This window comes from Ruditapes philippinarum, unplaced genomic scaffold (genome assembly GCF_026571515.1).
Source record: "Ruditapes philippinarum isolate M1 unplaced genomic scaffold, ASM2657151v2 ctg2466_1_1_1_1, whole genome shotgun sequence".
Classification (NCBI taxonomy): Eukaryota; Metazoa; Mollusca; class Bivalvia; order Venerida; family Veneridae; genus Ruditapes; species Ruditapes philippinarum.
The window spans coordinates 98,092-110,630 of NW_026852979.1; the positions used below are offsets into that span (position 1 = coordinate 98,092).

The 12,539-nt window shown below is 32.3% G+C and overlaps 1 protein-coding gene across 3 annotated transcripts in view; it reads left to right on the forward strand.

Annotated features, from left to right (window-relative positions):
• Positions 1–12,539, forward strand: part of LOC132729993 (filamin-B-like) — a 106,600-nt gene that overhangs the window by 31,362 nt on the left and 62,699 nt on the right. For all 3 annotated transcript variants that reach the window (XM_060715833.1, XM_060715840.1, XM_060715849.1), the window contains 5 exons: positions 618–773; positions 1,705–1,833; positions 2,469–2,601; positions 8,508–8,645; positions 9,765–9,944. In XM_060715833.1, the coding sequence (XP_060571816.1) occupies positions 618–773; positions 1,705–1,833; positions 2,469–2,601; positions 8,508–8,645; positions 9,765–9,944 (736 nt within the window). The remainder of the gene's footprint in view (positions 1–617; positions 774–1,704; positions 1,834–2,468; positions 2,602–8,507; positions 8,646–9,764; positions 9,945–12,539) is intronic.

Consider the following 12,539-nt stretch of genomic DNA (forward strand, 5'->3'; position numbering starts at 1 on the left):
CTTTTAACATAACTTAATGAATTTGATTGAAAGGCACTCATTTTTTATTGTTGTAGGGAAAAGATGAATTAATTGCTTTTTTCTTATGATGACATAATAATTTTTTTTTTCCGAGTTTTTTGTCCGATTTAATAATTAAAAAAACCAAAGATATTCTTATATTTGCATTTGAATATTTATATTTATAGCTAGGCTGGCATCATATGAATAACTTAAACCTTCTACCTTCATCACTTAGGTTTTAAAGTATACAGTATACATTGAAAGCGGCATCATGATTTTTTGTACCAGAATAATTTTGTGGTCCCGAAGATGATGAAGAATTTAATTGTTTCATTAAGGCAACTTTGTAGTTTGCAGCGTTGACGATGAATTTGTTTTGCAGTCATAAAGGTGATGATATAAAAGTTAAATTTTAACTGTATTGTGCATGCTCTGGAGTATAACCAGGGTAATATTACTTTTAAATCTATTAATTTTGTCATTTGTTTCAGGCAAGTTTTGCCATCAGCATGGATGATGATGATGTTGAAGTTGCATGTTAACTGTATGGTGTATGCTTTAGAAATCTAACTTGGTAATTTTGCTAATAAATCTAATTTGTCATTTTTTTACAGGCAAGTTTTGCCATCAGTTTGGAGGATGATGATGTATCACCTGGAGATATCCGTGCTGAAATCATCGGTCCCGACTCCGTGCACAATGTTCACTTTAACTGGGTCGGACGAACCGGACATGGTTACTTCACACCAACCGAAACAGGACTGCACAGGGTAAAATAATTATATCAAACAAATCATTATATTTCAAGAAAAATTTGCATTATCTTTTATATAGCTTGTGATTCCCTTGATTTTACATTAAACTGTGACAGTTAGCTTAACTTGTTTATTAATTTTGTATATTTATAAATTATGGACTAGGTTAATAGTTTCCAGGTATAGCTTTCTAGAAAAATGTGTTCAATTGTTCAGGTGTTTAATATAATATAACAGATAGAGGAAGAGTAAATGATATTGTAAAAACATCCTTGAAATTTAAACAAGTTTTCCTTAATATGTTTGTTATATTTTCCTGCTTAAATGATGTTGACAATGTGGATTTTTTGTGTGCTGAGGTTGGACATTTAAGCTTTTGTATAATGATACATTAGAAGATGAGTGTATTGTTAAAGGTTTTAAACTTGATATTTACAAAAAAAAATATTTTGAATATCAGACTTGAATTACTGAAGTGTAGAATTTCATTTTCATAGAGATATATTATGTCTCTCATACCTTCATAAAAGTAATTATATAGCTAATGTTGTTGGCAGTATCAAGTTGTATTCAAAGCCCCTGGCTCCCTGATTTATAATATTTATTTGTCAATAATGTAATAGTATATTATTTCATAAAGTTCATTTTACCATTTTATGTTAGGTTAGAATATACAGAATATATCAGGTCTGAAGGTTTTAAATAATTTTTCCGAGCTTACATTGTCTCCAAGTATTTTCATTGGTCAGTGTACATTCTGTACTGGTTCCTGGCTGGCTGGTTTCTGGCCAATCCGGTACCTAGACCTGAGATACATTTTTGAGGTAGGAACCCATTTCTATAACCTCTAACCTTAATTAACATGTTGAACATAAATTGCAAATGTAAGTGGTTACCTTGCAATTTTCCTTAGTTTTATAGGTGATATGTATTTTTTGTATTTCAGTTGAATGTATATTGTGAAGGTCAGGTGATTAATGGCTGCCCTGCCTCATTTAAAGTTCTAGCTGACCGCTCTAAAGTTACACTTTCTGCTGTTGACAGTTGCTCTCTGGGAACACTCACCGAACTGCAGGTTTGTTTAACTGTAATATAGTTTCATTGATTCTAAACTTTATGTTGGAAGACAGGGGGATTTAGATTTTGTGTCGTCCATCAGTCTTGGTAACTATGTCATAGTTTACATTCAAGGCTGGACCAATTATAACTGTAACAAGGTTAGGCATTCTTTGGAATGACATATATTTTTAAAGATGCAAAACGTTAAATGGTCAGGAAAATGTCTGATGCCAATGATTCACTACAGCTAGGATGTTAAATCTTTGTTGAGGTTTTTTGCAGGTAATCAATGCAGGAAAAAAACACATTGTTATTAGTAGAAAATCCACATAGCTTTGTTTAGACAAATGACTGCCCGTAAACATTTAAAATAGACTTATAAACAAGAGTAAAACTCAAGAATCAAACAATTAGTTGTGTTTTTTGCAAGGAGAAAGTTATCACATCAACTAAATAGTGCTATATATTTTGCATACATTTAAGACAGTGCTGAAATTAAAAATATCTGACTTGTATTTAAGACATAAATGTTTTAGATATTAGATGTATTATGTCTATATAAGCCAATGTATTTAAGACATAAAATGTTTTAGATATATTGTCTGTAGTATACGTAGGTTATGGTATTAAAACATTTTTATTACAATGTAGGTGAACAGTGCCACTGCAGGTGACGGTGATGTACAGATTGAGGTACGCGCACCAAGCGGTCGCTCGATGAAAATCAGTGCAGTCCCCCGCCATGGCGGAAACTACATTTCTAACTTTAACCCAACAGAAGTCGGTATGTATACCTTACGTACGGCACTCTAGAGCACTGTGGGATATGTCTAGCACAAAATATTACTACTGTCTTGCACACTAATATTTTGTCCTGTTACACAAACACTACAGTTCTCTGTGCTGACTATACATAGTATAATTACATTATCTATTTCTCAAGTTTAATAGCTAAATCTCTTTTTGTTTGCCAATAGAAGACTTTGTGGTAGATTGATAAGGTTTGATCCATTACTAGGTGGTACCTAAAATCTTAAAAATCCTAGCCTTTTCCGTCTTGGATCTCATGTGGGATTACTTATGAGTCGGTTTATTGCAGAGTCAGTACTGGTCAGTTTTCCAGGGAAGCTGGTTGGCATTTATAAAAAGAACAGAAAAAAAAAAGCAAATCTTGAAAAAATTTGGTCATCACTGCAAATGCCTGAACATCATTTGTTTTTGTTGTTGTTAATGTTTTTAAGTAAATAAGTAGATTTTGCATTTGATACTTTATGATATATACTGATATTATTTAGTAATTAGTCATAAATGGTTGCAAATACATATGTTTTGGAAGATGAATAATGAAATGTTTAGTAATGATAAATAGCTAAAAAAATAATTTACATTATATAATTGTTTTTACTTTAGCCTGGATTTCTTATCATAAATTATATTTGGATATTATTATAAATTGCTTAAAATGTATTTTACATACATTATTATTTTAAACAAATGTTATATTTTAGCCTGGATTTCTTATCATAACTTTTTAGCTCAACTGTCACAAAGTGACATGGTGAGCTTTTGTGATTGCTTTTCATTCGGCGTTCGTCCGTAAACTTTTACTTTAAACGACATCTCCTCATAAACTGCTAAGCCAATTTCATCCAAACATCACAGGAATGTTCCTTTTGTAGTCAACTTTAAAAAATTGTTCTAAGAATTTTATTCCAAGCAGAACTCTGGTTGCCATGGCAACCAAAAGAACTTAAAATGTCTTCTTTTAGAAAACCGAAAGAGCCAGGCTTAAATATTTGGCATGAAACATCATCTAGTCAGTGTCTACCAAGTTTGTTCAAATAAATGCCCTGGGTCAAAATTGGCCCCGCCAGGGGAGTCATTGATTTTCCTTATTTGTATATAGTAAAAACTTAAAAAATCTTCATTTAAAAAACCAAAATAGCTAGAGCTTTGATATTAAGCATGAAGCATCTTCTAGTGGGTGTCTACCAAGTCTGTTCATATAAAAGCCCTGGGGTGAAAATTAGCCCCGCCCCAGGGGGTCATTGTTTTTCCCTTTATGTTACAATATAGTAAAATCTCAAAAAATCCTCATTTAAAAACCCCAAAGAGCTAGAGCTAAGACATTTAGCATGAAACATCTTCTAATGGGTGTCTACCAAGTTTGTTCAAATAAAAGCCCTTGGGTTAAAATTGGCCCCGCCCTGGGGGTAGTTGATATCCCTTATATGTGTATAGTAAAAACTTAAAAAATCTTCTTATAAGTAAAAACCCAAAGAGCTAGAATTTAGATATTTATCATGAAACATCTTCTTATGGGTGTCTACCAAGTTTGTTCAAATAAAAGCCCCTGGTTTAAAATTGGCCTTGGCCCAGGGGCCTATATACAGGTGAGCGATTTCAAGGCCATTATGGCCCTCTTATTTGTATTCCAATCTAAAATGTAGTTAGACTGCATGGTTAATAGTTTATTATATGTTAATTAGAAAGTTTAATTAAAAACTTTAAAGTCTTGTTAACAGAATAGATTAGTAATTACATGTACATGCATGTTTTTGAAGTCTGCGCAAGTCTGTATGCCTCTGTTTTGCCTGTAGAACCAATGTCTAATTCTGTAGTTAACTCCCCTTCATAAAAAGGGTTTTGCCTGGTCTGGTATTTGCCTCCCTTGTGAATAGAAACATTGCTAGGTTACCTCCCTTGCTTTTAATAAGCTTTTGTGATGTTGTCCCAGCAATTTGGATGTATAGTTATCTTCCAGCTTACAGCAGTAAGTAATTACAGTTATAAGCATAAATAAGTAATGAATTCAACCCATATCAAAAGTCTTATTAAAAAAAAACTTTTGCTAATTCAACAATGTACCAAAGCCAACCAGTATTAATTATCCCTATGATGTTTTTGAATTTTGTCCTTTTTTTGAATAAGTCATTTTTACCCTGACTATTTAAGGTATATTACTGAGGAGAGCTACTAAACTCACCTATGTGTCTGGCATCACATTTTGTCAAGTTTTTATGTGCAAGTTGGTATCTCCAAAACTTAACTGAAAAGAATTGGTAGAAACTTCACACACTTGTTATCTGTGATTATCTAACATGATGGGCTCAGGTCCCATTACTCTGAATTACCTTTTCACATAGTCATGCCCCTTTTCTTACTGACAAGCACTGTGAATATTTGAGGGAACTCTTTCATGGAAGTTTACTTGTTTTAAGAAGCAGATGCCTTAACCTTTGACCTGCTGAATTTCATTATGTATCTTTCAAGCTTTCATTTTTGGAACCTTTTTGGGAAATCAGCAGTCAGCCAACAGTATAGGGCCTGGTCAGACTACACAGAAGTACAGTTTGGCCTGGCTCTAATCATTTTCAGTTCCAGCAGGTTAAAGGTTAATGTAATAATTATCCCTATTACCTATATTTTATATAACTAGATCATTGTAATCAGAACTGTATGTAATTCATACCTGTATATACATAGAACTATATTGATATTTTGTTACATATGTACTGAATAATTTTATAAAATTATCATGTCATGGAGAAGTGTCCAATTACTTGTATGAAGTAATGGAACATCATCTAATTGGAAATTAAATTATGAGCTGCGTCATGACAAAACCAACATAATGGGTTTGTGACCAGCATGGATCCAGACCAGCCTGCGCATCTGCACAGTCTGGTCAGGATCCATGCTGTTTGCTATCAGATCCTCTACTTGTTATAGGGTTTGTAAGCTAACAGCATGGATCCTGATCAGACTGCGCAGATGCGCAGGCTGGTCTGGATCCATGCTGGTCGCAAATGCATAATGTTGGTTTTGTCGTGACGCGGCTCGTATATAAATGATAATGACTGATCTATGACTGTCACAGGCTGACTCCAATGAAATATAAAAAAAAAATATTTTAAAAATAAAATGCAATCTGAAATGATTGTTAATATATTCTTTTACTAAATTGAATTTAATTTAATTGATGTGTTAAATCCTTAGGTATAAATAACTTTTTTACATCTTAATTTGGTTGCTTTTGTGTTATATGTGTAGATTAATTATTATAATAATAATTTTTGTATGATATATATTTAATTTGAATTCATAGAAAACAGACATAGCAATAATATTTTTTTTTGTATTGTCAGAGTGTTAATAAATAACTTTTGTTGTAATTTTGATATTTTGAAGTTCAGTTTTTTTTAACCGACTACTTTTTAGAGTTAACAGCTAAAACTACTGACTTGACATTTTAATATGCCTTTTATTTAAATTTAAATTTTTTGAATAAAAAAACAAATATTGGTCAAGTAGCTAAAGTTACACTATTTACAGAGAATATTATAATATATAAAAATTGGTCAAAATACAAATGAATGCAAAAACAGCCTTATACTTCAATGTTATCTAACTAATAAGCTTGCAGATGGATGGTGGCTCTACTCAGGCTTAAAGAATGCACATAAGGACATTTTAAAGTCTTATGCAACCAGTCAAGTTACTATTAGGAATGCTGACATATCACGCACAGTGTTGTAGTGACTTGAAACTCAGCCTAAAAAAAGCTTTAAAAATATCTTGCAAAACTTAAATAATGATTGGTGCTTTCCATTGTATAAGGAACAATTTCTGATAGAGGCAAAGGTGCTATATTCTTGCTTTAACTTAAATATTAAATACATCATTATGATGATTATTTTTGTTCTAGATTTGTTTTTATAAACTTTCAGATGTGTCTGTAAGGTAGTATATCATTGTTGCTAAAATAAAACCCTTACCCTGCTGGTACCAGAGCTGATAAGCCTTCGCCACCAGTGTACATCAGGGTCGGCCTACACACAAGGGGCTATACTGTTGGCTTATTTTTAGCGCCATTGTTTTGAGGAAAAACTTGCACTATTATGATCGCTATGGCATCATTGTTGCGGTAGTTTTCATCATGCAAAAACTTTAATGTAGCCCATATTATAAAAACATTTTAAAAGTTATCGACATAAAACACAGAATACTTGCTAATTATGGCAATGTCCAGTTGTTTGACAAGGAGCATAATTCTGAAGGTTATAAATCTTTTTAACATAGATTTTTTTTTGAGACGAACGTTAACACCACATGCTGTGCTCTGTTTATATTTTGATATTGAAATCCCTTAATTTTCTTAATGGACTGTTCCAAATTCAAGGCAGGGCAAATTCATTACACAAATACAGCAGGGTAAGGGCTAACCCCAACATTATGATTAAGGTATTCCATCTACCACAAGCTTATATAAAATACAGACATGGTCATAATACTTCCTGTATATAATATTGATGCTTTTTAAAAATTAGAAAAACATAATTAAAATTATGATAGTTGTTAATATGTCCTTTGGTCTGTCTCATTTGAAACATTGATAATGGCCATGTTGATGACACTCGGGTATACGGTAGCTTAACTCTCTTAATAAGAGATATCTTTGAGATATTGTTTGTTAGTGCCTTGCATCATGTTAGCTTTACTATTCGAAGAATAGGGAGAGCAACTTTTCTCGCTGTTGCATCAACATTACTCTTTGCTTAAGTTTTTGCGTTCATGTTGGTTACTCTCCAAAATTTCTTAAGTGATCGGGGTGTACTTTCATTAGAGAGCATTGTAGGAGGTCACTGTCAAAGGCCCAGAACTCTTACATGGATTTTTGAATTCGGAGAAAGTTCTACATTTTACAGGCTCTTGTTTTACCATCAAGCGGTGAGAATAGTCAAGCACGCTGTCTTTTTGTTCTTATAGTAAGGTCATGAATATTTAATTTTGTCATATCTACAACATCAGAGTCAGCAATCATTAATGTTACAGGTATAACATTTAGGGGTTTGGAAAAAAAAAATTCCCAAATATAGGAAGTGGCAAAATATCCCAAATTTTAACAAGCTTAAGGTAGATGTTATGCCTTTATTTATTTTGTTCAGGAATATTGATGTCATTGTTTGAATTTGTTATCAATATTAGAATTATTATGTAATAACTCTGATGCAGGGCTTATGTAATATTGTCAAGAATGATGTTTTCATTATTTTTTGATACATGTAACTATGTTAAATTTTGCCAGTCTATATGAAAATTAAATTTCGATGAAACCTTAAATTTTCTTTCTGGAAAATGATCATAATGGTCTTAAAATAAAAACAAAACAAAACAAAACAAAAATTTACATGTGTTTTACATAGGAAATCGTTGGGATCAAGTGTATTTATGAATTTTTATGAATATATTTAGAGACATTTATTGATAAAACAGTTGAAATGGTTCATTTGCATTCTTAGCATCAAATTTGAATCCCAAATTGAGAAAATCTGTTTACATGATAAAATGGCATTTGTTTGACGCAGGTCAGAATATTTAGAAAATAATTTGAATCTTGAGGTGCCCTTTTGTAATTTTTCCATATTGAAAAAAATGCTTGTTGTTTTGAATTCCTGTTTACAAGGAAACAGTTATAGAATTGTTATATGAATTGTTACATTCACAAAAGATCGAACCCAAAGTTTTCCTATTCCTATCTAAAGCCAATGTAACATTCTTTCACAATTTGTTGAATATTAATCATGTTTTTATCTATTTATTTTCAGATAAAAGAAACAAAGGATTAGCTTAATAACCTTAATCATATTTATTTATATTTAATAAACGTTAAAAATTTCATTATTTTAGGAGAATGGGAGGTTTCCGTGCTGTATGACAATGAACATATATCTGGTAGCCCCTATACTGTCAACGTGTTTGACCCATCACAGGTGAAAGTTTACGGACTAGAAGGAGGGTCTATGGAATCTGGTGTCGTTTTTAATGGTACTTAAAGTCTTTTTATTAAATACAAGGTGTTTGTTGTAACCTCAGTTGTACCTTTTGTTGTCAAATATTAGTCGGAGAATAATATGTCACCTTAGTACAGTAATGGGTTAAGTCCTTTTAAATTTAATATGAGTTAACAAGTTATTGCACTAAGGTGATGGAATTGATAGTACCAGTATTTTGGTAAAAGTAATTGTTATGTTGTAATATTCTAAGTGTAAATCTTTATAGAGATGATTGCTTATATGAGCCGCGTCACAACAAAACCAACATAATGGGTTTGCGACCAGCATGGAGCCAGACCAGCCTGCGCATCCTTGCAGTCTGATCAGGATCCATGCTGTTCGCTATCAGTTTCTCTACTTGTTATAGGGTTTGTAAGCGAACAGCATGGATCCTGATCAGACTGCGCGGATGCGCAGGCTGGTCTGGATCCATGCTGGTCGCAAACCCATTATGTTGGTTTTGTCATGACGCGGCTCATATTAGTTTAAATATATTTTTTTTAGCTTATAGGAGCTCCACTGAGGTCAAAAAAAGCAACAAAAAAAACACATAAACTTTGAAAATCTTACATAGATCAGCTAGTTCACTTCAAAAGGAAAAGTATGAAAAAGATAAAAGAGAAACATACTCAGAATATCAGTTTCATTTGTGAACATGAGCACTTTATGTTTTAACTCATGGCTAAGCCACTCGTGAAAATATTGCATTTGATGTTCACTCTGTGAAATATATTTGAATCATACATGCAAATAAAACAGAATGATGCTCCCTATAAACATCATGTTAAAATTTGTATTTCATTTTGATGGATTGTTCATCAATAACCAATAAGTCAAATTTATTTGCTATTCTAAGAAAGACATTTTGCTTAAATATGATGTTAGGCTTACTCTGAAATCAAAAATATTTTGGCTTCTCCCGTGAAAACCTAAAGTTGCAAACAAGCCTTTACAGTTACAACTTGGAAAATTAACAGACTGACCCATTTATTGTGAAATTTAGTGCACTGTGAATCCGTAACAGTTAAGATTGTTTGTTTTTGTGGAATTAGCTCGAAAAAACATACATTTGCAGAGTTGAGAATAACAACTTACCAACTTTTATTCACAGCTGATGCCACCAAAGCAGGGAAAGGTAACACACGTGTGGAGATTATCAAAGATGGAGTAGATGTGACAAGACATTGTATCATCAATGAGGAATACAGTAACTTCTACAAGCTTCACTTTAACCCACCCTCACCTGGACATTACAATGTACATGTTTTGTTTAACGAGACAGAAGTAAGAGGTAAGTCGGTCATACCAATATTCTGTCATAGAAAAAGTAGTCCTAGACAAAGCATGCCGCAGTGGGAAAGTAGTCCTCAAAAAAACTGAGCCAAAGTGCCAAAGTGGGCTAGAAGGAAAGTGCCCATCATGTACCATTATTTTACATATGTTTGTGTGCTCTATTGACTTTCCTAATGGACCTTTCCGGTGTTTACAGTTTTATGTAAATTGGCTAACTTGTTATCCAATCGCTACACACAGAGATAATACATAGTCACTGGTTGACCTGTTTTGCACAAAAGAACACGTGCTTATGTTTGTGATACTGTTTGTGAGCAGTTGACCTAGCAATGAATGGAAAAGGTGTGGCTAAATGTTCTGCTACGAAAAACCGGAAAGATCCATCAGATCATAGGCTGTATTGTGTCAAAAATAATAATAAAAGATGTTACATTTAGCCTCCTTATTTGGCATTGATCATTAAAGAGAGAGAGCTAACTTTTGGCCAGTCTGATGTCAGTATAATAAGTCACTTGATAGGTGTTGTGATTTTCACATGATATGGCATGAATGATATACAATGATATGATATGACATGATATGATGATGGAATGTGATATGATATGACATGATATATATGATGTAATGTGGTATAATATGACATGATATATATGATGTAATGTGGTATAATATGACATGATATATATGATGTAATGTGGTATAATATGACATGATATATATGATGTAATGTGATATGATATGACATGATATATGATGATGTAATGTGATATGATATGACATGATATATATGATGTAATGTGATATGATATGACATGATATATGATGATGTAATGTGATATGATATGACATGATATATATGATGTAATGTGGTATAATATGACATGATATATGATGATGTAATGTGATATGATATGACATGATATATATGATGTAATGAGATATGATATGACATGATATATATGATGTAATGTGATATGATATGACATGATATATATGATGTAATGAGATATGATATGACATGATATATATGATGTAATGTGATATAATATGACATGATATATATGATGGAATGTGATATGATATGACATGATATATATGATGTTGGGTTATAACATGATGATAAGGTAAAGAACAACATGGTAATAGGTGATAAAGAGAATCATGTGATATGTCTGGGGGCTGAAGTGTTTGCAAAAAATGGTCGTTCAATGAATATCAAAATTTTTAGAACAATTTATAAATGTAAACATATTTTATTTTGTCAAGAATTACTAATTATATTTAAAAGAAACAGAAAATGTTCAGATTAAAAACATAAATCACAAAATGTAAACACAGCTATTATAGTTGTAGTAAAAGCTTCCAGCTTTAGTTATGTCCCTTAGTTAATCAAACGCCATTTATTTCTTGTCTTGGAACTTTTCCAGTCGATAGAATAGGCATGCTTTTTAAATTGATTTTGGGCTTGTGTGGTTTATGTAATTCATTGAAAGGTATGAATTTGAGATTTTATAACATTTTGATATCTGCCTGATCTACAGGTAAACCGAAAAAAAGAGCGGATTAATGCTAACCTACCGTAAAATTCCTACTAAACGCCCCCGGGGGCTAAACATTTTCCAAAAGGGGGGGCTATTATTACAACAAATCCAAAAATCATTGAAAAATACATTCAGTGTAACATGGGTTGGTAATAACATTAAAATGTGTTAAGATTTTAAAGTTCATGTGATACATTTTTGTGTTTACTATGAAATAAAATGGATGCTGAAGGATTTGAATAAAATTTTGGATTTATTAAAGAGTTCACCACTCATGAGGAGATTTTTTTCCATATCAAAAAGCCTGGGGGGGGGGGGCTTTTATTAGGGGAGGGGTGTTTATAAGGAATTTTTACGGTACATGTTTTTCAGGTATCATAATTAGAATTGTTTATTGTACTTGACAGTCACATTGAACAAGAGTAACAGGGGATAAGGCGCTTTATAGATATACACAGAAAAAAATATAATCAGCAAAAAAAAATGATTTTTTTTTTAGAGCCAAGGTATATAAGCGTTGCCCAATCAAAATTAGAAGTAAGAAATGTGTCTCATCTACCTGGATGCTGGTATTAACACCTGTCTAATTATTGATTTACCAGCACCATTATGTCAGTTCACTGCTTATATTGAATAACAGGATGTATAATGCATGTATAATGCATGCATATATCTACAAGAGACTGCATCTTTACCTTAACATAATATTTTACCTTACTGGGCAGGAACCAGTTTCCGAACAATACCAGTTTCCGGACAAGTATTATAACGGCTTAATTTTGTCTTTATAGATAACGATCGGTATTATATGTCATGAAAATGGCTTGGTTTGATTGTTTGAGAAAATAAACTTCCTTCCAAGTTGATACATCATTAAAATTTCGTGAGGATATCTTACCTGTGTTTTAAAAACAGCTTTATATCCCTTTGGGGCATGTAATTTGTTCTGCGCATGCGCAATATTTTGTTTATTTCGGGATATAATTTGGGGTAGCAATTAATGCACAATGTACTTCATTCTAAGTTCATCGGGTGTTATCCCCAGAGCTAAA